The sequence below is a fragment of the Zalophus californianus genome, chromosome 15 (genome assembly GCF_009762305.2).
Source record: "Zalophus californianus isolate mZalCal1 chromosome 15, mZalCal1.pri.v2, whole genome shotgun sequence".
Taxonomy (NCBI): Eukaryota; Metazoa; Chordata; class Mammalia; order Carnivora; family Otariidae; genus Zalophus; species Zalophus californianus.
The window spans coordinates 25,009,151-25,036,854 of record NC_045609.1 but is presented as its reverse complement, the minus strand read 5'-3'; the positions used below and the strand labels follow the sequence as shown (position 1 = coordinate 25,036,854).

At 39.1% G+C, this 27,704-nt stretch overlaps 1 protein-coding gene and 1 pseudogene across 2 annotated transcripts in view; one reads left to right on the top strand and one right to left on the bottom strand.

Annotated features, from left to right (window-relative positions):
• Positions 1 to 551: 551 nt before the first annotated feature.
• The window catches only part of REEP3 (receptor accessory protein 3), a 105,623-nt gene continuing 78,470 nt past the window's right edge, over positions 552 to 27,704 (bottom strand). The window contains exons 4-8 of one of the 2 annotated variants that reach the window (XM_027590362.2): positions 26,028 to 26,148; positions 25,760 to 25,873; positions 13,418 to 13,565; positions 4,675 to 4,829; positions 552 to 3,988 (exon numbers count right to left, since the gene is read on the bottom strand). In XM_027590362.2, coding sequence (XP_027446163.1) covers positions 3,932 to 3,988; positions 4,675 to 4,829; positions 13,418 to 13,565; positions 25,760 to 25,873; positions 26,028 to 26,148 — 595 coding nt within the window. In that variant the 3' untranslated portion in view covers positions 552 to 3,931. The remainder of the gene's footprint in view (positions 3,989 to 4,674; positions 4,830 to 13,417; positions 13,566 to 25,759; positions 25,874 to 26,027; positions 26,149 to 27,704) is intronic. The other variant, XM_027590368.2, reaches the window with a different exon arrangement.
• On the top strand, positions 14,396 to 15,528 carry LOC113920125 (annotated as a pseudogene).

Here is a 27,704-nt window from a genome sequence, read left to right as displayed (position 1 = left end):
CATTGTGTGCTTTTGAATTTTTATTTAGGTTTCTAACTTCTTTGGATCATCACAAGGATATACCTCCTAATAAAGATGAAAACATAACTCCATTTGGAAATACTTTTAACACATTATATAGCATAATGAAGTAACACAAAAAAACTTTTTTAAACATAGGATTTCTCTCTAAAACTTAAATGTGAGGCAGACAGACGTCTGACTTTAAAACAGATGGGACCCCAGAACATTCCCAGGATACATAAAACTGAATTCTGTGTTATATTTTATGTCTGAGACAGCTAACCAATACAAATTGACGGCTAGGGTTTCTGTACTAATTTTTTTTGTATCTTCCCATTCCAACATCCAAATTTGACAATTCAGTGTTTCTTTTGTAATTCTATGACCATTCCAGAATGTATATGATTTTTTAATAATTTGCTCTGTGATTTGGAATCTTAAGTGTGTGGATATGTTATCTATTATGTAATATGTACATAATACTATATACATACTCCATAATAAATAATATAAATTTATAGAACCCAACATAGGTACTCTGACCTCTGACACACAAAAATACAAGTTGTCACTAATAAAATGAGTTTATTTTATATTAAAGTTTTCAAAAAACACATTTGTAAAATTACCCCCATACTAGGCCTCAAGAGAGCCTTTACAAAGAGTTTAAAAAATTACAAAACAGCTTTCTCTGAACTATGAAAGTACACAGATTTAAGAGGTGTTAGAGGAGAAAATGTTAATTCATGGTCAATTTTTAAAAAGTTAATATACAACAAATCTGTAGGATACTACTAGAAGATTAAATCTTTAACCATTTAGAGGAAAAAGCTGTATTTTTCTTTTGGAAAGTTTTACTCTTAAATGATGTTTACTAAGAAATATACACTGCATACCACAGTAACAATGATCTCAAAATTGCCTAATTGCTTTGCAAATGAATCGGCCTATAGGAACACGTAGGAAACTGCTTGTCGATACATATTAACTCTTTAATTTTCCTGATAAAAGAAAACCGAAATAAAAATTTAGTCCATTCCAATTAAACATACAAATTACTCATATTTAATAGGAAATAGCATTGGATTATTTTTAACACAAAAGTTCAAGTATTACAGAAGCTCAAACTGTTATTTCAAAAAAGGAAACGAAAGAAGACATATTTATCTAACCAGTGTTTTACAGAAATTTGGAATATTTACATATTTTATAACACTGTAGGAATCTTTGGTGGTGACATATGGATTCAATTCCCTGAAAACACGTTAATAATTTTGTTCCATCAATCTGTGTAGTCAAGTATTTATAATCAGTAATGCTGGCAGTTACCATTTTCTAGCCAAATCCACATACATAGAGTGAACTGTGTGGAGGGAATCTTGTGTGGGACCTATGTGGGTTTACATAATTAACTACTTAGCAATAAGAGTTACTTCTGGTTCGTTTTTTTATCCCAGAAAAAACATGGTAAACTAAAGAATAGATCAACTGTCACTTCCAAACAAACTCGGGAAACAGTTAATATTAATGCACAAGCTGAATGAATATATAATAAAACAAAATACCGGCTACAATTTCTGCATAAACTTTAACAGCTACCATTATATCGCCTTAAATAGGCTTGTGCAGCATCTGATGCCCCTTCACCAAATGGTGGCGTTGGGAAAACAAGGCACTGTGGTCGAGAGAGAAATTTACCTCTTTTAAAAGCAGTGGACTCAAAAGCAGAGAAACAAAAACTGACCTGTTCCACCTTAAAAGAGACAAAGATTTATAAGCTTATCACACAAAGTTCCAAGGAAAGGGCATGCTAAAACACACACAAGAGAAAAGCAGCAAAATGTCAGAAATGTAAGGAAAGGAGAGAAAGGAATGATGGAACAGCAAAGTGACATCCACTGCGTATAAGGATATAACAGTAGAAACAGATCAGAGGAAGCACCGTGTGCGTGTGGAGAGATGCAATGAAAAAGAAGGACATGCATTACCCCTTTGCGACCTGTGGTGTCTTATTTGTGGAGAGGGATAGATAATGCCTCCAATTTAGAACAGTATTTATGAATTTACTATAATTAAGGAATAGGTTTAATACTCAGATCAGACTTAGAAAAGATAAAATGGAGCAGAACAGCCTGCACAGGTAATGTTTTTAGATAGAGTCACATGACTTTGCCAGGCTACTTGAGATGACACTGCCTTTGGGCAGGAAAGACACATACGGTGTAGCATTTGTATTAATAAGTCTGGTACGAGGCAATATAAATAAAACTCCCTTCCAAGCATTTATAATCAGAATCCCTAGGAATTTTGAACACAAAAGAGTTTTTCTTGAAACTCAAAGGCTACAAATTAGTCAACGTAAAGTAGATGAAGATATTCATAGAATTAAACTTTTGGAGTTTATTTGATGTTATGTATTAAGAATGTGAGATAGTCCAGAAAATGTTTTGAGACTTGTATCAAGAGCAATGTATTAATTAAACTAAGGTACTCTTAAATAAACATTCTGTTCTCTGCCAACACTCTGAGGAGGTCCTGAATATACATTGCCAGCTGGTTTCGTTTCTTAAAAAGGTAGAGAAGTCAAAGATCTCACAAATCTCGCTCACTGCTTTTTCTTTTTGACAAACAGAACAGTCAAAGTAAATTATCTGAATTAACTGTACAAATTTGACTACGGATCATTAAAACCACCACCAGAAATAGAGACTTCAGAATGCATAGTTATCAATGCCACCTAAAAAAGCCTCCGTGTTCCGTAATTCAAAATATCTTGGATTAAAAAAATATTTTTCTAATATCTATTCTAGTAGCTTCTAGTACATAAGATTAACATCTGTATTTTGCATTGGGACCTATCTTCAGGGGACGAACTCAGCCAGAAGACGGGAAATTTAAATGATTCTAGTCAATATAGATTTATAAATCAGCAGCACATATCAGTGCTAGGCTTGTGAATGGACCAACTGTTGGGTAACTTCATGACCCTGTTTCACAAAAACTGCTCTTTTTAAATGCTGAAAACGTAACCAGTGTTAACAGAACATGCTAAGTTCAACTATGATGTATGGAAAACTGGTTGATGTTCAAAACAGCTTCTCATCCACAGAGGAGAGAGTTAAAAATAGTTAAAGTTGAACAATGAGCTGTATTTTCATATTATTAGAATCTAATGAATTTAACAAATGAAACCCACAGGAAAAGAGATGACGAAATTCAAGGCATAAATGTGACATGTCGGGATGTGACAAATTAACAATAAAGATAGTGTTAATAAAACTTAAATGTACAGTCGCAAATAAGTAAACAATTTTCAAGTGTGCAAAACTAGTCAGGAATAAAAAGTGCTACGTGGAGACCTGGCTTTGAAATACTTGTTTCGAAAACTTTCAGTTGATGGTGGAAAAACCAGAAAGTATTAAAAAAGTAAAAATTTAAAGAATATATAAAACATGCTGTATCTTACATTATGCCCCTGTCCTATCACTGCTGGATCAGAGGCCTATTTAATTACTATCCTCATGTGATAGACAGAATATAAACGGAGGTAAACACAAATACAATAGCGCAAAGGCTGATGTATCTTAAACTGTAAAGACTCTTTTCAAGTATACTGTGGGTTTGTGTTTCATCTTAATATCCCAGGCACTCAATGTTGTTGAGCAATTTGAAAACAGATAACACAATTTTCTATTATTTCTGAGATATATATACATATACATAAACAAGCTTTGTATAACTACCTTTAGTAGTCAGGACATGGAAGTAATGGTGAAAGAAATAAAAGCTATTTAAATTGATGAAAATAAGCCCTATCACCGCCACAATTTAAAGTATTATTTTAATGTGTAAATCCTGAATGAATAATGTTAGCAAAAAAGTCAACATATTAGTGTAATTTGTCTTGGGATTCTTGAAGTGCAGATGACTAAAAATACACCTGTGGTCTCTTCTTCACTTTGTATTTTAGTGATCCGTATCGTACCTGAAGAGAGAAATGTGTCATTACTACAAATCAGATGATTACTTTTGGACTTAGATAGAACTGAATAGTTCATAATCATAGTAATAATTTTTTGACTTTTCTAATATAAAGAATCAGTTATCCTAGAAATGTGCTTCCAAACTTAGAAGACATCGCTGCTGACGTACTCAAAAACGGAGCTGGCACTGTGTTGGATATATGCTGCAAGTCATTATCACTAATAAATAAAAACATTAACTGTTGTTAGTTCTGCTCTGCCTGGTATGCCAATGGTGCCCAATGATCGGAGGCCAGAGGCAGACTGGATTCCTCCACTGCTTTCTGGACACAAAGACAATATATTATTATGGATAAACTTCTATTTAATCCTCATACAGGGTTGGTTCAAAGCAGAACTACGTAGTTATTTTTGTTAGTTGCTCTCTTTGCTTACGTGTAGGGCTGACACTGGGTGCTCGTGACTACCGTATGACTTGCTCTAGGAGAATACCATTTTCTACTCACAGGGGAAGCAGGGATTTACCATTTTGTAAATGTCCAGAGATCCTAATGTATCCAATCTGAATAAAGAATTTTAAATGTAACTGCTGATCTCCCCCTCTGTTCTTCCCTTATGGATCATTAGTATCCTGAGTGATAATGCAGCAAGGAAAGGAAGAGGAATCATCAGGAAGACAACTCTGTACCTGACTAACCTCTCTGCGGCCTTTCACGGTTTTCACAGATTTCATGCTTTGCGATCTTCGAAGCCCTTTGTGTGTTAACATCTCATCATCTGAATACGGCCCCTCCGCTTCTTCATCAGTTTTCTCATCTCCGTCTTTCAGTGGAATTCCATAACCTAAACGAGTCATCAAAACCAGCATGTTTTGGTGAAAGGACAGTGCTCCGTCTGAGTGCACTTCTCTGCATGGTTTGCGTTCGCCTCCTCACTCCTCTCCCTTCCTCATCTGGAATGTGCTCCCTGCCCTTTGTCATCAATCTCTGCCCCGCACACTATTCTAGATGAAGCTCATCATTCATTGCTTCCAGGAAGTTGCCCCTGACCACTCCTATTTTTACTATGCGTTTTTCAGAATAATTCAAAATAACTTATTTTTGAGTAGGTAACATCTTGTTCGAAACTCAAAGAATATAAGCAGGTATATATTGAGACAGATCTCTTCATGAACTCTAAACAATCTAAGCAATTTTGTGTTTTATTGTGTTTGTCATTTGTGCCTTTGACTTTAATGAGAAATGAAGGGTTTCTGCCCACCATGCGTCAAAACTTTTGTCGAGATTGGGAACGGGAGGGTGAAATTAAGGAGTCAAATAATACCCGAAGGGGCTGGCACTTTGGATGAGATAAGTTCACCGGGGGCAGGTGATGGAGATGTTAAGCCAACACTGTTGCAGCTGCTGAGATACAGCCCAGCTGGACGGCCTGCAGTAATTAGAAACACCACGGGCTGCGATGACAGATGTTAGTCAAAGGAAAGAGCCAGCCTCAGGAAGGCAGCACGAGACCATGTGGGTGTGCTAACAGGCTGCTCTGTGTAGCTCCAGAAGACTTAACATTGGCCAATCTGCAAACATCCAGGTAGTCAGGCTGGTTACTGTCAGGGAGTCTGACAGCATTCCAATGCCGGGATTCACAGATGAGAACACTCCCATACCTAAAGCCGTGGTTCTCAAGCTTGGTAGAGTTTATTAGTAAAGACTGATTAGCACACATTAAGAGTCACCTACTGAACTTGCTAATACAAAGACTGCTGGGCCGAGGGTGGAGCTGAGAATCTACATCTCTAACAAGTCCCTAGGTGATGCTGATGCCCTGGTGCAGGGCCTGCATTTTTGAGAGCCCCCATCTGGATGGAGCAACACAGGGGCCCAAGTCTATAGCAAACCAGAGTGCTAGAAAGATAAGCAGTCAGTTATAAAGACGAGGGTGAGGTTAGGTCACACGGCCCCATTAGGTTTCAAATTTTCCTTTCATAAGGATAAGGAGCATAAATATCTAAATCCTCAGGTGAGGAAAAAAGGAGTTTTCCCACGTTCAGGAGAGGGCAAGGGATGGACTCCTTGCACGTGAAGAAAGACATACTGACTAAATGTTTATTAATCTGCTCTCCCAGGCCATGAATAACTTGAGGCTCACGAAACAAACCATGAAGAGTTATTAATAAGCTTCTCGGTCTCATAATAAGATACACACCTTTAATTATATATTACGCAAGTACAATTTTATGCTGCCAGACTTCCAGGCTAAAAATTGGAAGCATTTGGGAGTAGAATCTGTCATAACTTAGGCCATGATGCTTTGTTCTCCTGCCTCAGTCCAAGGAATTGTGTTCTAGGTAGGAGAGAGCCCCTGCCGGGACCTAGGGCAGGGGGGAGCGGCACTGTTTGCTGCAAGAAGGCGAGCGTGGCCCAGAGAGGGGCTGGGTCAGTGGTCCTGGCAGGAAGCTCCTGATACAGTATTAAGTGGAAAAAAAATGTACATACAGAAACAGAGGAAAAACGACAATGAAACCATAAGACCTCTTGAAAGTGGGCTTTTAGGTGATTTTAAATTTATTTTTTTAAAAAATTTGCCCAGTTTTATTAGTTAAAAATTGTATTATTTTTATAATTGGGGAAAATAAGCCAGAAAAAAATTGTTTTTAGGTTGTCACTTCTAGATTTTTCTCTATCGCTGTTGCTTCCACAATATTCCCGACCCCAATAAAACTAAGGTAAAACACAGAAGGAGGACTCAAGGAAAGAGTCAGAAAGGAAGCAACTGTGACCAGAAAGTTGTCTAAGGTCAAAGATGAAGCATAAGACTACAGGTCAACAAACATGGCCTTGCTATTTTAATCGCCCCTCACTTTATGAATATGATTAGGAATTGGAAATTCATTCAAAAGAGGATTATATATATATTTTATTCTTTCTTTGTTTCCTAATTTCAGGTAATAAATCTTTTTAGCTTTCTAATTATGGTTTCAGAGAAAGTGATGGATTGATTCATTATTCTACAAATATTCGAAAGATTCTATGTGTTTGGCAGTGTGCTAAATTATGGGGGATACAATGATGAAAAAGACACAACTGTCATTTTTTTACATAAAGAAACTTACAGTCCAATAGGAGAACCAGACTTGAATGGGCATTACTGCAACAGATGCTATAAATCGAAGATAAGGATGAGGTACTATGGGAGCCCACAGTGAGAGAATTAACTCAGCCTGGGGGTGGGGGAAAGTAGGCTGTGAGAGAGGACTTCTTGTAGGAGGTGGTGGCTAACCTCTGAAGGCTCATGATTCTCTATAGCTAGCACATGATGCAGTGGGAGAACAAGGCAGGGGAGCTAATACACCACATGCTACTGAGGTTGAACTCCATCAGAGAGCAATGTGGGGGGCCACTGAAGCATTTCAAGCAGAAGGGTGACATGATTACATGTGGGGTCTTTCAAAGATTCTTTTTGGATCTTTTTTGGAATGCACTTTGGGGAATGAATCAAGTGGATGAAGGCTAGAAGCAGGGAGGTTAACTGCAGTATGGCAGGTCAGAAATGATGGGGTCCAGGGAGCAAAGACAGAGACAGTAGCCAAATTGGGGATCTATTAGAAGATGAAACTGACAAGTTTAACTTAGCAATTTATTCAACCAAACTGTGCATCAAAAAGAGAGGAGTCAAGTCAAATACCTTCACTAAAACATGCATCTCCTATTCCACTTCAGAACCGGGAAATGAGTACCTATGAACATTCTGCTGTGAGTGGTGGAAATGTTAAACCAAGTTGTCCAAGGACTCAGAAGTGTTGGGGGCAGGAAGGAGAGCCGAGACGACGAGGGAAGCCCAGATTTCGGTGCCATCCCGGAGCAGGCCCTCGGCGAGTGGGCTGAGGGCTCCACGGGACTGCCAGTCCCGGGCAAAGTGCAGCCGCTGCCGCCATTCAAAGTGGTGCTCAGGTCGACTGCTTTACATCACTGATCTACACTGGACAGAGCCCTCGCACGCAGATTCCCGAGGAGCAGTGACTGGGGACCCAAGGCTGAGGAGCCTGTATGACCCTGGGCGCTCGCTCCACTTTAGGAAACGGACCCGGGATTCACACAGCTCCTCCATCTTAGAGTTGGTATAGTTTAAGTTTCCCCCCTTATAGTGATAATAAAAGCCAACATTAATCCAGTACTTAGCAACCCACCGCTTTAAGCGGTTTCTACATATGAATCTAAGTGTGAAACCACAGGAAGTTTGACCTGGAAGAAGGCCTGGACCTATGTTAGGATAGGGGAGGACTCGACCACCTATGAGCCGTGAGACCCAGAGTGAGTCTTGCCTCTCTGCAGGCCTGTTTTCTCGTACGGTAAGGGGGTGAGACAGATGAGAGGATGAATGCCAACTCTGACCCAGTCGAGCTGTGCGGGCCATTATGTTGAGGGGGCCTGTGAGCCAGGGTGGGAAAGTGCCACAGTCCTTCAGCAATGGCTGCCACCGTGGGCACGCGAGCAGGCAGCAGGCAGGACACCCGTTCGCCATCTTTGACTAAAGCATCGCTAAGGTTGCTACCTGCTCAAATTATTGGAATTCCTAGCTCCAGCCCAACCGTACCACGAAGTGTAGCCTTTTTATAAACGAAAAAGAGAACCTTGGATACCTCGTTTCTGTCACTGATTATGTAGTTAGCCCCTGATAGGTATTTTAATCTCCTTATGCCTGTTTAATCATCTAAAAAATTAGGGATGCCTGGGTGGCTCAGTCATTAAGCGTCTGCCTTCGGCTCAAGTCATGATCTCAAGGTCCTGGAATCAAGCCTCACATCGGGCTCCCTGCTCCGCGGGAAGCCTGCTTCTCCCTTTCCCTCTGCCTGCCACTCCCCCTGCTTGTGCTGTCAAATAAATAAATAAAATCTTAAAAAAAAATAAAAATGAAATACTTAAACTGTGTAGTCATCTTAAAGATTGAATAAATATGTAAAGCACCTAAAGCAAAACAAAAAATATATGCTTTATTTCTTTACTGGTATTGAAACAGAATATTGGGCCACTTTTAACTGATATGGGAGCAGCAGTATCTTTGCAGAAAAAATATTCCCACTTATCACAATGTGGTGTTCTTTCAAGGAATGTGAACATCATGTTCAAGGCGCCTATTTTCTTATAAAGAAGGATTTGGAGGGAGCTCTTTTTGCCATAGTGACAACATGCAGACTTAAATATTTCATCAGAGTAGGACTTCTCTTGACTACTTAACCTCAAACCACTCAGAGCAGGCCATGATGAGTTTTCAAAATGGATTCAAATTTCCAGATATTTGAGTTTGCTTGTGGGAACAAGCAGAGCATCTGAGGTAAATGTATTGATCACATGAAGCAGTAAACAGTTTGCAATGTGGATGCAATTACCACACTGAAATACTTACTATTTTTTCTTGAGGAATTCTGGAAGTAAATGAAATAAAAAATAATTCATGACATAAAAAAATGAGTGCCTTATTTTTCAGAAAGAAGAGTAGTGTTCTGATTTTGAAAATAGGTTGATTAAAAAAAAATCACTGAAGTCCCATACTCAGAACTGAACACTGTTGATAATTTAGCAATACCCTTCCAGACTCTTCCCTATGTATACACATTTGAAAATTCAAATGTATTAATGCATTTCATCTATTTATTGTGTCTATACACAGCATAACACACATTGTTTTGTTATTGTTTATTTCCCCATGATGTGGATATGTTTTCATGTCAGCAAGTATGGACTGACAGTATGAATTTTCATGGTTAATAAACCACGCTTCTGCTTAACCATTTTTCTTAGGCATTTGGTTTGTCCCAGAATTTTGTTACTATAAACAATGAGATGAACGTTCTTTTTTTTTTTTTTTTTTTTAAAGATTTTATTTATTTATTTGAGAGAGAAAGAATGAGATAGAGAACACGAGAGGGAAGAGGGTCAGAGGGAGAAGCAGACTCCCTGCTGAGCAGGGAGCCCGATGCGGGACTCGATCCCGGGACTCCAGGATCATGACCTGAGCCGAAGGCAGTCGCTTAACCAACTGAGCCACCCAGGCGCCCGAGATGAACGTTCTTGTACATACATCTTTGAACACTTGTCTGATTATTTCTCTATGACATAGTCCTAGAAGTTTTTTGCTGAGTTAAAGGAAATAAATTTTGATAATTATTGCCAGATTATCATAAAAAAGGATTATTCCACTTAAATCTCTTAAAAAGTGAGTGTGTGTTTCCCAACATGCTTGCTGTGGTGATTTTAGAACATGTCCACAAATTCTGACACTTTTCTCCTCCTCCCTTGTATCTTTTTTTTTACATTTTTTTTTACATCCAACATGGGGCTTGAACTCACGATCCCGAGATCAAGAGCTGCATGCTCCACCAACTGAGCCAGCCAGGCGCCCCTCCTCTTCCCTTAAATCTCGAGGTTGTGTGTAGGTACCTGTCTTAATAAACTACCCTAAGGCAGAAGTGATACTGTCTGATTCCTGCCACTTCTCTTGGAAGACTGGCTCTGGGACCTTTTAGCTTCCAGGTAAGAAGCCCCAAAGCTCTGAGACAGCACATAGAGAGACGCAGGGAAGGAGAGGCCAGAGAGGCCCCGCCTCTTTGAGCCATCCTCTGTGTGACTCTTCACAGCTAACATACCGGCCATGTGAGTGAAGAAGCCTTTGACATTATGACTCCAGCCCTAGGTGCTGTCTCCCTGTGGCTGCATTAAGACCCTGAGCAGCAACTGCCTGCCTGAGCCCAGTCGCCCCCAGATTCAGGAGCAAAATAAAATGACTGTGACTTTTTTTAAGGCCACTGTTTGTAGTTCGTTATACAGAAATAGAGTACTAGAATAGTTACCAACACAGAACAGTGCTAATTAAAAAAATCCTTTTGCCAATCTGGTGAGCAAAAATTACTATGATTACCATTTTAATTTACTGTTTCTTTGTGAGGCTGAGTGTCTTTTTCATGTATTAATTGGTCAGCTGTATTCTTTGGTAGATTTAACAATAATTGGCTTGTAAGAATTCTTTGTATGGTTAAAATCTGAGCCCTTTGCCTGTTATCAGATGAGAATATTTCTCCTAGTTTGTTTTCTTACGGCATGGAATATTTTCCCCTTATATGTTATACATTTTTTTTATATAGAAAAATCTCTCAAGGTTTTCCTTTATGTCTTCTAGTTTTGATGTCATGCTTAAGAAGTCCGGCATATCCTAAGGGTATATAGTCAGGAATGTCCCACTGTATTATGGTTCAGTGTCTTACATGTACATCTTAACCTTTTAGGTATTTTGATGAAGGGCTTGAGACAGAGGTGTAACTTCATTCCCTACCCCATCTTCTAAGTCTAGCAATTATTCTGATACCCTTATTTATCTGCCTTTCTCCCACCGACCTGAAGGGCATCATCCTCATTCGATAAACTTCCATGTATATCTGGACTTGTGTTTACATAGACCATCTATAATTATCTTCTCTTCAACTATTCCTGTCCTGGAACCTTACTACTTTTTAAAAATATTTTTGGGCGCCTGGGTGGCTCAGTTGGTTAAGTGACTGCCTTCAGCTCAGGTCATGATCCTGGAGTCCCGGGATCGAGTCCCACATCGGGCCCCCTGCTCAGCAGGGAGTCTGCTTCTCCCTCTGACCCTCCCCCCTCTCATGCTCTCTCTCTCATTCTCTCTCTCAAATAAATAAATAAAATCTTTAAAAAAAATATTTTTGAGAGAGAATGTTTTTGTTAAATTTCTTCCTTAGGGAAGAAAAGCTCAGAATATATACCATTCTGTAGGAAACTTGGAACTTGGGCAAAGTAATGCATATTAAAATTTTAATTTCATAACTTGAACAAGTCCCTTTTTTTGTACTGCTACTACTTACTTCATAGCTCTCTAATCTTCAGTTATTTTAATTTTCATGGCTTAAAATTTAACAGAAGAACTAAATAGCACCTTACTATCTTAAAATAGTCACATCATTTTAAGTTTAATAGATGAATATCATAAAGATAGCTATGGATTTTCATATTTATAATCATCTTTTCATTTAAATATCAGAATACCATTCTTAGCCAATTCTAAAGTATAATTACTAATAAACCGCTGGTAAAGGACTCAGATAACTGGTCCAAATTCAGCAAAATATATACAGCAGACCCCATAATCAAAATCAGTATACCTAATTTTTAAACGTATATTAAGAAAATGCCTATATTGGAAACTACTTTTACACCGTTAATGTATTGAGGATAATGGTTCAAAGTTCAGTGGTTCTCATTCTTAAAGATATTACTACCTTAATCAATGGCCAATGCTTAATTACTACCTCTTACGTAGCAGCCACCCACTTTGTAAAGTTATTCATTCTAGAGAGAACTCAGAAGAAAGTTCATTATTTTTTCTATACAGGAAGGAACTATTATTTTACTTCTCAAATTGGTTTCAATATAAAGGACGATTTTTAACCTCCCTCAAAAGAAAACTACTTAAAAAAAAAATCGAATAGCCTTGTATCTTATGGACTTACCAATATATTAATAAGAAATGTTGTGAAGATCTTAATTTTTAGCTGAGCCTTGAACTAAAACTTTCTTACATGTGATAAAATGACTAAGGAGCCATGACTTTTTATTTATGTGTATATATGTATTTTTTAAGATTTTATTTATTTATTTGAGAGACAGATAGTGACAGAGATAGTGAGAGAGTGCACAAGCTGGGAGGAGAGGGAGAATCAGGCTCCTACTGAGCAGGGAGCCCAACGTGGGGCTCGATCCCAGGACCCTGGGATCATGACGTGAGTTGAAGGCAGACGCTTAACCGACTGAGCCACCCAGGCGGCCCTATGTATATTTCTAAGATCAGATAATTTGTTGAAGTTTTAGAACATATCACCTCTGCCACGCTCCTAATTTGCATTAGAAATACCTACAAGTTAGTTCTTGAATGAGAATATGTTATTCCAACATATTTCCTATTGCAGTAATCCTATTTACAAACGGAGTCATCCTTTGTCACCCACTTCAAACATTTTATCTTGAGTCAATATCCTTATTTGTTCATGGCATTTACAGTAAAGAGTGTTTAAAAAAAAAATAGTAAAGAGTGACTCCTTAGATGTCACTACACAGTTTGAGTTGAAAGAGGACTAATCACTTGTGCCAATGGTGGGGAGGTGGGCATGGCCACACCGAAGGCTTCTAAAAACTCATGATGGCACAAGAGGCTACTGTTACTTTCTTAGTTAGATGATCTCTAGTCAACAAAAGGCAAGCATTAACTTTAGAGAAAACTGAGAGAAACACAACTCCAGTTAAGTGTAAATTCACAAACATCAGTGTAAATCGTGTCTACTCAGATTCAGAGTTACCATGTATTATTTTAGTACCCACCTGGACTCAAAATTCCAACTGTGAAAGAAAAATATATCAAACAAATAAGCACACCTGCTGATTCACCGGAGACTGATTTACTTTTCTTTTTTGTTTCTTGTAGAGGTTGGAATGGTCTTTGTCCCACAGGCTCATCGCCTTGGATAGCTGTTAGATCATGCATACTAAAACTTCGTAAACGTTCGGTTATTGCTCCTTGGCTCTATTTAACAGAGAAGTGAAAGATCCGAGAAAAAAAAAAGACTTTAAAATATTTCATATGCTTACATTTAAATTTCTCCCAACATTTTATCATGTGGCTGACTGATTTTCTTATGAAATTTTCAGAAAAGTTGGAAGAATAGCACAGTGAACAGCCCTAGATTGTTTATAGTTTGCTTTATTTTATCACACATCTACCATCTAACCATCCATCAACCCACTTTTAAAATGCATTTCAAAGTAAGTTCTAGACATCAGTACATTGCACTCCCAACATTTCAGCTTTGTAATTTGTTTTAAATGTAAAAAAAAAAAAAAATGTATGACGAGTGTACCCTCTGAGTAGACAGCATCCGTGCTTTGTTCTCTCCTAAAACTGGCACTTTGGGGCTTACGATTTAGACGTTTTTAATTTAAAAATTTTTTAAAGATTTTATTTATTTATTTGACAGAGAGAGAGAGAGAGAGAGAGCACAAGCAGGGGGAGAAGCAGGCTCCCCATAGAGCAGGGGGAGCCCGATGTGGAACTCGATCCCAGGACCCCAGGATCATGACCTGAACTGAAGGCAGTTACTTAATTGAGCAACCATGTGCCCGATTTAGAAGTTTTTAAGGTAAAAGACATACTGTTTTAATTTTTTTTAGATTTTATTTATTTTATTTGAGAGAGAGAGAGAGAGAAAGAGCATGTGTGGGGGCGGAGGGGCAGAAAGAGAGGGAGGGGGAAGGAATCTCAAGCAGACTCCCTGCTGAGCACAGAGCCAGATGCAGGGCTCAATCTCACAAGCCTAAGATCATGACCTGAGCCGAAACCAAGAACTGGTAGCTTAATGGACTGAACCACCCAGGCACCCCAAGGACATACTGTTTTAAGATAAGCTAAGTCGGCAGAAGGCGCTGGGGTCTCGGCCGAACCTCGGATTTCTAGACCCTGAGCTGCTCTGCAAGTCACCATGCTGCGTGGAAGTCGGAGCCGCACCTCCCAGATGGCCCCTCCGGCCAGCCGGGCACCTCAGATGAGAGCGGCACCTAGACCAGCGCCAGCAGCTCAGCCTCCGGCAGCGGCTCCACCAGCTGCTGTTGGCTCACCTGCTGCTGTGCCCTGGCAGCCAGGGCTCATGGCCCAGATGGCAACCACTGCAGCTGGCGTGGCTGTGGACTCTGCTGTCGGGCACACGATAGGTCATGCCATCACTGGGGGCTTCAGTGGAGGAGGCAATGCTGAGCCTTCAAGGCCTGACATCACTTACCAGGAGCCTCAGGGAACCCAGCCAGCATACCAGGAGCAGCAGTAGTTTGGCCAATGCCACTATGAGAAGAAACAGTTTCTGGAGTGTGCCCAGAACCAGGGTGACCTGAAGCTTTGTGAAGGTTTCAGCGAGGTGCTGAAACGGTGCAGATTTGCAAATGGATTAGCCTAATCAAGAAGTTCAAATTGAAGATAAGGAAAATCATCTCTCATAACCAAGTTAATTTAGCATAAAAATATAATTGATGGTGAATGGTGAATATATAAAGTGTAAAACCACCAGTTAAGCTTCTCCTTCACCATTAAATACAGCTTTCTTCAGAATTGGAATAAAAAAGGTGGTTCTTACTGTAAAAAAAAAAAAAATAAAGATAAGCTAAGTCAGGAGTGGTAATGACTCTACTTAGTACAAGGTACCAAAAAAAAAAAAAAAAGCCAAAGAATCACAAAATGATATTTAGTTAATGAATTCACTATCTGGCAAGGCATATCTACTACTATGCAATTTTGACTTTAAGTCTTTTTATTTATTTATTTTAAATATTTTATTTATTTGAGAGAGAGAGAACGAGCAGGGGAAAGGGTAGAGGAAAAGGGAGAAGCAGATTCCTGCTGACTGCGGGCCCAATGCAGGACAATCCTAGGAGATCATGACCTGAGCAGAAGTCAGATGCTTAACTGACTGAGCCACCCAGGCACCCCTGACTTTAAGTCATTTTATTTATTTATTTATTTATTTATTTGTTTATTTGAGAGAGTGAGAATGAGAGAGAGAGAGAGAGAGAGAGAGAGAGTACACGAGAGGGGGGGAGGGTTAGGGGGAGAAGCAGGCTCCCCGCTGAGCGGGGAGCCCGATGCGGGACTCGATCCTGGCACTCCAGGATCATGACCTGAGCCGAAGGCAGTCGCTTAACCAACTGAGCCACCCAGGCGCCCCGACTTTAAGTCATTTTAAAGCCTTAACAATATGACAGACACTGGGCGCATGTGGGTATTTAAATTTAAATTAACTAAAATTAACAAAAATTAACAATTTAGTTCTTCAATTGCACATTTCAATGCTCAATAGCCACATGTAGTGAATGGCTACGATACTGGATAGCACAGATAGAGAACATTTCCAACACTGCAGAAAATTCAATAATTTTCATCACTGCCCAGCTCCAAAAAGGACATTTCTGAACTTTATAGACCTAACTACATTTCTTTCCCAAATATAAAGGAAAAAATAATTTCTAAATTTACCGACTTAAAAAATTTGCATAGCATACAGATGACTCATTTCTTCTGTTTTAAAAATATTCTTCTAAAGGTTTTTTTACTCTTATTATTTCTTCTCACATGTGTGAATTTATGATTGCCTCTAGTTAGAATTGTACTATAGAAACTCATCCCTAATGGTGCAGATCTCAATTTCTAGATTTCAAAACCTGAGGCACTATAAACATTTGGACATTACTGTATTTTACGCTGAAAAAAGATCTTGATTCAGCTACTCTGAGTTAGTGATATCATATTATGTTAAAACCAAATGCCATTTTTATTTTTTTTTAAAGATTTTATTTATTTGACAGAGAGACATACAGCGAGAGAGGGAACACAAGCTGGGGGAGTGGGAGAGGGAGAAGCAGGCTCCCTGCCGAGCAAGGAGCCAGATGCAGGGTGCAATCCCAGGACCTGGGGACCATGACCTGAGCCAAAGGCAGACACTTAATGATTGAGCTACCCAGGCGCCCCAAAACCAAATGCCATTTCTATACCCCACTTAGGCTCTGTATTTCTACATTTTTTTAAATCGTGAGAAGAAACTGTTAAAGGGTCTATATTCTCAATAAAAATAATTGGGTTCCACATGTCTTTAAACATTTTTTATTTTTTTTTAAAGATTTTATTTATTTATTTGACAAAGAGAGACACAGCGAAAGAGGGAACACAAGCAGGGGGAGTGGGAGAGGGAGAAGCAGGCTTCCCGCCTGGCAGGGAGCCTGATGTGGGGCTCGATCCCAGGACCCCGAGATCATGACCTGAGCCGGAGGCAGATGCTTAACGACTGAGCCACCCAGGCACCCCTGTCTTTAAACATTCTTGTCATGGTTTAATCCATTATACTTTCTTCCTTTTAATCAGATACCATTTAAAAGATATAGGGGAGAGAAGACATCAGAGATGCACTAGAAGGAAGTGACCAGCGCACATCTGAAACAGACCCTTTGTTTTCTCAGAACGGTCATTCTCTTTATCCCACCTTTGTATTTCTGTGCCCTCTCCCAGTAATTCTTGACTTCTTACCTACTGCCAAACAGAAGACAACTGGCATACACATCTGTGATGCCCGCTACAAGACTCAGGTGCAATTTCCAAGGTGGGCTGTGACTGCCAAACCCTCCCACTCAAGGAGGAACATCTCAGAATGCAAATAAGTCAAACTGCCACTGAATCAATCTAGCACTGTATCATCTACAAACTTTGGTATCTTTAATGAGTACGATCCACAAATTACTTAGAGCATACCTCACAAATGAACTCACACATTCTTGTCAGTTCTACTGTTGTGCTGTGTATACCCTGTCTACAGAGAAGGCATTTCAGAAACTAAAGGAGAGTGACTAATTTTAGGCTTCTTCCATTCTCCTAGTTTACTGACTGGTATGGCCCTGATAGTGAGCATATAATAAGTAAACTAAATGTTCTTTTGATGCCTCTTCTTTTTCATTGCTCTTGACTGCTCGAAAGTTCTCCATAGACACTGGACTGCAGAAGCAGAGGCTGGGCAGGGAACTGCAGGTGTGATCATGGGTTCACACAGGTAGACCACACCATCCACCAGGGATTTGCTTCAGGTTGATTAAAGGTGAGCATTGACCAACCCTAAGGTATCTGGATTTTAACAGAGCTCTTGAATAACCAACCCTATAGCCCCAAGTATTATCAATATCCTCAAGGCTTCAAGGAAGGCCAAGTACCATAGGGAAAAGCAAAAGGGGGCTGTGTACACTCTTTGAGGACTCCCAACACTTCAACAGCCATTACCACCTCAAAAAAGTGGGTTTTCCACTGTATATTTTCTTATGGGTCCAGAATAGAATGAATGTGGGAAGAGGGAGAATTAATACAGTATTGAGAACTTCAAAAACATTACATAAATTCTAAGTCTGTAACCACTTTAAAGTGACCAATGTGACCACTTTAAAGAAGGGTAATTATAAAATAATCACATTTAAAGGCAGACCTATTCCCTCCAATTTTTATATCTTCAGCACAAAAAGCCCATTAACAAAGAAATTATGTTTAAAATAAAATGTTAAGTGGAAACCCCCCGCCGCCGACCTCAGAATTCTAAATCATATCCACAATATGGTTGTAAGTATGTAATATGGTTTAAGCAGACAGGGAGAATATGCAAAAATGAAAACAGTATGATGTTGAGGCAGATGGGATGGGTGATTTTATTCTTTTTCTCAACAATTTTTTCAATATTACAAAATTAGAATTACAGATAGATGGTATAGTGAAGTTTTTGTTTTTTTAGATTTGAATACTGTTTATTATAAACTGGATGAGATCCTGATTTCCTTTCATTTCTTCCAATGCCTGGCTACAACTCTCCAAGTGAACATTTTCTATTTTTACAGTGAAGTTTTAATTGTAATGTGTGCACTGTAAGAATTTCTGATCTGTTTCCTGCTCATTTCTCCTGTATCCAATTCCCTACTCCCATAATCAAAAGAAACACTGTTTCTCTATTTTGAGGGCACAAGTAGGGCATTATAGTCACTTGTCAGTAACAATGCTAAAATGTATTGAGGTTTTGTTTAAATTAATAATGCTTTATTTATTTTCTTCTATTTGGTTTATATACTATGAAGCCAAAAGTATAAGAAAAACGCAGAAAGGTTCTAGTTCGAAGAGGAAAAGATATGTGGAAACAGCACTTTTGGTCATTAGTCAATAAGGAGGAAGGGAGTTCCCATCTACAAGGTAAGTCAATATTCCAGATTTTAGATTCCATTCTCTACAGAATTGTAGGCACACTGGTTATGTTAAAATTGATCCTAAAAATCAAAGAGAAAATAACAGAAAGATTATGATAAGAACACAAAAATCAAAGTAATTAAAAACTATTTTGTAGAATATTTTACATTAAAACTGATCCTCACTAGCAGGAGTTTCCTAAACCCTTCAGGTGACTCAGTTCTTAGGGTTTGAATTTGGATAGGCCCAGACATCCATTTAAAATGGGAACACTTGGGGTGCCTGGGTGGCTCAGTCATTAAGCATCTGCCTTCGGCTCAGGTCATGATCCCAGGGTCCTGGGATCGAGCCCCGCATTGGGCTCCCTGCTCGGCAGGAAGCCTGCTTCTCCCTCTCACACTCCCCCTGCTTGTGTTCCCTCTCTCGCTGTGTCTCTTTCTGTCAAATAAATAAATAAAATCTTTAAGAAAAAAACAAAAAAATAAAATGGGAACACTTGTAGGAGCTGACTGGGTTGGGCCCTTGGGTTCAGATCTAACACATTCATGCTCTGGGAAAGATTCTTCAGCTGAGAAAAGGGAGCTTGTATGTATGACTAATTCTAACTCTGTTACTCTCAAAGAATTCTGCCTTTGTTTAAATACTTAATTTCCTGGGTAAACGCTACGTTAAAATTATTATATTTTGTGTTAAATAAGGGGAATTTACCATGCCTATCAGCATTTTAGGATAAAACGTTCAACTGGGGCTCCTGGGTGGCTCAGTCAGTTAAGTGTCTGCCTTTGGCTCAGGTCATGATCTCTGGGTCCTGGAACTGAGGCCCAGGCTGGGCTCCATGCTCAGCGGGGAGTCTGCTTCTCCCTCTCCTCCCCTGCTTGTTCTCTCTCTCTCGCTCTTTCTCTCAAATAAATGTATAAAATCTTTAAAAACAAAAAGCTTTCAACCTATTCTCTTCATATTTTTAATTAAGAGTTTAAAAAACAGGGGTGTCTAGGTGGCTCAGTCCGTTAAGCCTCCAACTGTTGATTTTGGCTCAGGTCATGATCTCTCAGTGGGGAGTCTACTTGAGAAATCCCCCTCTCCTGGAACGCTCTTTCTTTCTCTCAAATAAAAATAAATAAATCTTAAAAAAAAAGGAACTTAAAAACATAATCAGCAGTCTTTGTAATCTTACAACCAATCTCCTACAGAAAAATTTTTACTATACTGTTCAATAATGAATAGCCATTAAGCTCTATTTCTTGTTGATCTTTGACATATTACATTAAAATGCAGAAAAGGTTAGTTCCAAGATTTTAGGGAAATCTCCTTTTCCCCTAAGGACATTTGAGAATTAATCTGATTAAGCCTAGAATGGAACTGACTGCATTTGTACTAAGTGAATAATATATTTTAGTGGTTTTAAGATTAAAGCAATATATATTTATCAAAGGACATTTGTAAACAGAGGAAAATATGAAGGAGAAAATAAAATCATTTGTAGCCCACCACACCAACACTGTCTATACATATTCATAGATCCTTTTAGCTTTTTCTGACTCATACTTTTTAGATGAAGCTTTCTCAGTCTCAGCATTATTGCTGTTTTGGGCTGGGTCATTGTGGATCGTAGGATGTTACACAGCATTCCTGACTTCTAGCCCCTAGACACAAATAGCAACGCCCCTTGTTGTCAGCTGTGATGACCCAAAATGTCTCCAGATGTTGCCAAATGTTGCCTTGGGGGCAAAAATCCCCTCCCAGTGAGGACCAACCACTGTTTCAGAGCTATAGGAGGTTTTAGAAATCAGGTGCTTACATCAATTTCTTTGATTTATAGGTGAGAAAATTAATACTTACAGATATCAATGCAGATGGTCTGCCCAAAAATCTCATGACTAATGAGGGCAGAATCGGGCTAGAAAATGCAGGTAACTAGACTATTAGTAAATTAAATATTCATTATAACAGTCTGCTTCCTTAGATTGTAGGGAAAATAGTATGACCCTTCTTTCCATTGTCTGGACAAACGCATGATACAAAGCAGCTGAATATCCTCAAATCCTTTCACAAACAGAAAGCTATTAAAGCAGACAGCAAGATGTCAGGATTTTGACCTAGTCATCGTCATTTATAGTCTATTGGATTTTAGCAATTTTACCTGTAAGGCTCTAATTTCTGTGATAATTGATTTTTTTTTTTTAAACAGTATCTGCTTTCATCAAGAAAAGGCTGCCAGAGAAAATTCAGAGATGGTTAATATGACTAACAGTACTTTTCTTCCTCTGTCCTTTATCTGTGTTGCTCATCTGTAAAAAGCCACCTGCATTTCTCATGTGAAAGCTATGGAATGTTGAACATCCTCAGCAAAATCCTTGAAGGTCCTTCCTATGTTTATGCTTTGCTCAGCCAAAATAAACTTGTACACTGACCTTGCAAACAGATGCGTGGTAATGAGGTCACAGAACTGAGTAACATTTTCAGAAAATTGCTTTATGGGTGTAATAAATGTTCTGATTAGATTCCTATTTTCATCTTTAACATGCTCAGGTGGTTCAACCTGGGAATCCTAGTCAGGGGTATTACTGATCTTTAAAGGTCACAACCAAGAGTCCAGTCATTTTTAGCCTGAAAGATATTTTTAACAAACTATAGGTTGTAAAAATCTTTAATTCTCAAGCTTTACTACTGGCTTTCTTGAAGTTTCTCCTTAAAGTTGACCTATTTCCTCTATCAGTTTCAATTTACTCATTAGTGTAAGTGTCTGGTTCAGTGATTTCTTCCATCATAGTGCCTTTCTTTGACATCTCCAGAGATGAAACTAATTTCACTTACACGAAAGTAGGCACAGTACAACTTGAGGCAAATAGTGTTAACATAATGCTATGTTCAGCATATTTAATGACTATTTCTAATGAATAAAATCCAGGATGGCCGAAGCCAACATACACTGTGTTCATGCTGAGGATGGCAAGGGCTACCTCACACACACTGATCTTGATAACAAAAGGACCGCCACATCACAAACGAAAAGGGAAAGTTCCAAAATGAATTCAAATTATGGGACATGTGTCGGATTTGCAGTGGTAACTTAGATGATTCCTATGTTCTCTATTTCCTGCCTTTGAAGTGGGGAGGTGGTTTTATGATGCTAAATATACGGATAAAAACAAACAATGAATCACAAAGAAGAAATGCTTTTACAGCCTTTCTGAAGGAAAGCATTTCTATGAGCTAATGCTTATTTTAATAATGGGAGGGCAGGGGGAAAGCTCTTAGCAACCCAAGACAAGATACAATTTTCAGTTAATGAAAACAGACACTTAGCTAGAGAGCAGCCTGTGAGAGTAGGGACTGTGTCTGTCCTGCCCACGGCTGCATGCCCGGCACCTGCCATATAGTAGGCATTAAACAAACCGATGTTGAACAAAAACACAGGATGCTAAACGCTGATCACAGCAAAGGAGAAAATAAAAATAAAAGAGAGGAGAATGAGGATAAGATAATATAGTGGGGATTTCTGAGTCCCCACAAAGAGGGTTTGGAAGTAGTAACCGTATGTCCAAGTAAAAAATACCCCATGAAATGGTCATGGTATGTAGGAAGGTGTCTCACAGAGTAGCAGGACTAGAAACGACATTTTAAGTGTTAAAGTGAGGAGGAGGCTCAGTCATTAAGTATCTGCCTTCGGCTCAGGTCATGATCCCGGGGTCCTGGGATCGAGCCCCATGTTGGGCTCCCTGCTCAGCAGGAAGCCTGCTTCTCCCTCTCCCTCTCCCACTCCCCCTGCTTGTGTTTCCTCTCTCGCTGTCTCTCTGTCAAAAAAATAAAATCTTAAAAAAAAAAAAGCGAGGAGGAAAAACAGGATTTGTATGCTTTTCTGTTTCCCAGAACAATGTTCTAAAATGTCCATATTTTCTAAGCAATGTTTCAAGCTGAAATTTAATTTTTAGTTTTTATGCCATAGAATCATATTGAATGATGCTTTTAAATATGTAAAATTCAGAAAGCATCCTCTTGGGGGGTATAAGACCTGTACCAGTTGACCCCTGAACAACGTGGGGGTTAGGGCATCAACTCACCAGGCAGTAACAATCTGTGTCTAAGTTTTGACTCCCTTGAGATTTAACTAATATGCCTACTGGTGACTGGAAGCTGCACTGATAACACTTGATTAACATGTACTTTGTATGTCATATGTACTGTATGCTGTCCTCTTATAATAAAGTAAGCTAAAGAAAATGTTACTGAGAAAATCTTAGGGAAGAGAAAATAACATATATCCAGTACTGTACTGTATTTATTGAAAGAAAATCGGTATCTAATTGGATCCAACAAGTTGAAACTCTTGATTGTTCAAGGGTCAACTGCACTTCATTTGTGAAGTCAAATAAAGTTAAATTTTATAACAAAAGAAAGCAATAAGCTTTCTTGTTCTCCTGTCCACCCTCCTGCAGGCACCATTAAACCCTCTACTTTCCTGTCTGGCAGGTGAGGATTTTCTCTCTTTCAACTCCTTCTTTCCTTCCCCCACTTTCCTGATAGAGCAAAATCACAGTTGTTCAATCTACAGTCTATATTCTCAGGATTATGATGTACATGCTGTTTGCTGCTGGGCCAAGTCATGCTCCATTATTATATTTCCTTTCTTATATAACTTTATTTTCCAGAGCTAACAATTACCCCATTTTTAAAGTATTCATTTGATTAGTTGTCCTTTGCCTTCTGTCTCAACATTGCCTCCAGCACATTTTTCATGGTGTGTAGTGTGTCTTCTGACTGGTCAGAGCATGTACTGACTAGTTTAAGTATCATCCCTGCGTCAGATTAAACCTATTAGATAGTCTCCTCCCTGTGCTTTTCCCTGAGATCCCTGTCCTGGCACCCTGTGCCCATCACATCCCATTTTGGCCTGGTGCACTCTGGACTTGCACGTTTGCACGTTCATCCTGGGAAGAAGTCCTGTCACCTTCCTTCTGTGTTGGACCCCCTGTCTCCTAGATCCTGTGGGTTTCCTTTTTCATGGACTAGTCCCTAATTTGGCAGAGCACATCTACCCTGAAAAAGAACACAGAGGAGGTCAATTTTGTGACTTTGTATGCCTCAAAAAAAAAAAAAAAAAAGATTTATTCTAAACTCACACATGACTGACAGCTTGACTCTTTAAAGAATCTGAGGGTGAAAATGATTATGTTTTCATGGATGGTATTATTCTTTGGTCTTCAAGCTTCCATTGTCACTATTTAGAAATTTAATTGCCATTCTGATTCTTGATCATCTGAATGTGACGTACTTTTTATCTTTGGAATCCTTAAAATTTTTTTCCTTCTTTCTCGTGTTTTGGAATATTCCAATGATCTTGCTCACAGTCGGTCTTTTTTTTTTCATTCATTGTGCTGGGTACTTAGTGGGCCTTTTCAATCTAGAGACTCATGTCCTTCAGTTTTGGGAAATATAATTGTATTATTTCTTTGATAACTGCCATCTGTGGTCTCTTGTAGAATTCCTACTTGTTGAATATTAGATCTCTTGGATGCTCTTTTATAGTACATGTGGAAATCAGGCATGTATTTTCATTAAGCAAGAAATAAAAAGCAAATCAACTTTTTTAAAAATGGAAAACAGTCCTTCAATAAGATGAAAATTTTACTATTTAGTATTTGTTTATATCTATACTAATAAAAGAAAAAGCCTTTCAAAGCCAAGTAACAGGCAAACTATACTTCACTACAGTGCTGATAGTTAATAATCATTAATAATACAGTTGTTTTACATGGCTAGGGCTGCACAGTTAGTAAGTTTCCACTTAATTCTTAATGCAACACTTCTGGGTATATAATTTGAATATAATTTTGATTTTTAATTTTGTTGATCATATTAACTGTACTTGAGCCAAAGATCACTCTGAAAAATTAAGGATCATTCTGGAAATCCCATTTAACATTTGACATCCCTTCACCATTACTATTATATAGAATCACCACTTAATTAGAATATTTATTCCCATGGCATTGGTATTTTGGTTCAAGATAACCAAGCTGAAAAAGCTTAACTCAAAAGCTGAAATGCTATTTAATCTCAATTTAACTTAATAGCAACAAACTCAAACTTTCACTTAAGAGAGAGAGGGAGAGACATGTATATTAATGTTCATTGAAGTCCTACTATATTTTGGCAACCACTGTGCTTTTGTATATCCTCTCACATACAGGAATATTCTCCCATGTTATACAAGAAGCAACTGGGGAACACAGAGGTTAAGTAAATCACCAACAGTTATTTAGAAAGTCACACTCAGCATTTTCTGGATCTGAAGCCTGTTTTCTTTCCATATACTACACACCAAAATCAATTATGCTACGGTATTTAAAATAAACCACATTAAATACTACATGCAAAGAAATCCAAAAGCCATAATGTGAGTTTTCACAGAAGGCATACACTTCACTTGCAAAACACAACACATGACATTAGTAACTGGCTAAGTAAAATCTCAAGTTTTAAGAACAGAATTTTTTCATGCCTTATATGAATAATCAGTTACCTCAAATTGGTCGAAGTAGGGGTGCAGGAGTAAGCCAGAAATCCTACCAAGATATTGCCATCGAGAGAGAAAGAGAGAGAGAGGGAGAGAGAGAGAAACACCAGAGACGGGGAAAGAAAGAATGGGTCATCTTTACTAAAGGTGATTTACTCAACCTTACTTTAAGGTTATAAAGTAGGAAAATTATGACAAAATGACATCTTCAGGTATGTCTTTCTATATTAACTAGCTCTCATTTTGTGATCAATTAAGACTTTCAAAATACTGAGTCGTTACAAAAAACATGCGTTAAAATGTTTTTTAAATTATCCCCTTGTTCTTTCCAGCATTACAAAAATAAGCCAAAAGCAAAATTCTGCCAAAATTTTATAATGATCCGGAATATAAAGCCACCTGACTTGTCCCTTGGCTTTAATGTGACACTGGGTAAAACACAGAACTGCACAGTTACCTTCACTGCTGCAGTGACTGCAGCAGTGGCTGCGAAAGCCAGCCCTTGCCGGCCGAAGCTGACCACGGTCTCGTAGCCCCGCTCCTTGGCTTGGACAATATAGTCATCAATCTCCTGGGGAGAGACAGACAGACTCACAGGTAGTGTCAAGAAACCAAAACGACGACCTTCCCCCATGAAATGATAGTTTCACTCGTTTTATAGCGCAAACCATGTGATGATGTACATTTCTAACAAGCGATTTATAGAAATAATTTATATATCTTACCCTTTCCTTGGAAGAAAGAAGTGGATGAAGGAATTTTCTATATATTAAACTTGCTCCTTTGGTATAGGGAGAGAGCAGCCACACGACAAAGGCAATCTTAAGCTCATAGTACAGGGGGAACCTAACAAGAACAAATTTGAAAAAACTGCGGGTGAAACTAAAGTACAATGAGGAAATCTCATACACATGTCTGTGTGCACACACACACTGGCATGCATGCACGCATGCACACAAGCTTTTAAGAAAGTTCAATCACCCAAGTTTTCACATGTAAGAGTGAGTGATTAACAAAAGAACTATGTTTGAATTGACTTAATTTCATTCACTACAGATGAGTTCTAAGCAAAGAGGAACCTGATTCCTACAGAGATTCAGCAACTTCTAGTACAAGATTCTTCTGTCGAAGAGACCACAGGCAAGCTGCCAACGGACGGTAGCCGTCCGGAGAGAACATTAATAGCACGTACCCAGGGAGGTGAGGGGCACCCCCGACCCTTCCGCATGTCAGTACCTGACATCTCTCCAGGCACCAGGACTCAGCTTTACATGCTCCAAGGGCACAAAGTTACCCCATGAACACATCTCCTCTTTCTCAGAAGCCCCCCAAGAACTTCCCTTCCAATCTCATTTGGCCGGAAATGCGATGCTGGGCAGACAATGATTCACTTGTAAGGGGAATGGAATTCCCATGTGGTAGACTGGGAATGAGCGTTATCCACCCACGCACACCCCTTTCCATGTGACTCTGCAGTGCTCTCTCTCCCTGTAGGCTGAGTACACTTCCTTGAGCAATGACTGCGGGTGTAGACATGTGACTTGCTTTGGCCAACATCACGTGAGTCTGACATACCCCATGCACGTAGAAGCTTTAAATGCCCCTTGACTTCCTCACCCCGACACCCCCAACCTCTTGCTTTAAATTTTTACTTTCTGCCATGAGAACAGCTGCTTCTTCAGTCTTGGTCCTGAAATGAGAAGACACTTAAAACTGAGCTGAGCCCGGCAAAGCTGCAGCCAACCTTTCCCCTTAAATAACCTGAGCAAGAAATATGTGTTTATTTTTCTAACTCACCGTGGTTAAAAGGGTTGTCTATTGCCACAGCAAAAGTGAACTAATATACAGTAGGGGACTAGCATTCTTGAGCCAGGAATTATTAAGATACGTGATATGTGAACAAATCTGGGCTCTCCTGATGAGGCAGAGGGGTACAGGGCGATAAGGAATGACTGCTGTGGAGTCAACAAAGGGTCTTTGCCTGGTGCAATTACAGAGGAGTTTCTGGACTTCCACTGTTCCTGGTAAACTTTTTCTACATTATTTGTTTTTTAATAATGTATATATGCTACATCTGTGATCAGGAAAAAATGAGGTCTTTAAAAAGAGAACCTTGAGGGCGCCTGGGTGGCTCAGTTGTTAAGTGTCTGCCTTCGGCTCGGGTCATGATCCCGGGATCCTGGGATCGAGTTTCACATCGGGCTCCCTGCTCTGCGGGAGGCCTGCTTCTCCCTCTCCTACTCCCCCTGCTTGTGTTCCTGCTCTTGCTATGTCTCTCTCTGTCAAATAAATAAAAAAAAAAGAGAGAACCTTGAAACTTAAAAGAGACCTAGCATAGTTTGAAATATGTTCTGCCCCGTAAAACCAAATAAAAAACCCTTCCCCAAAACTCTACACCAAAC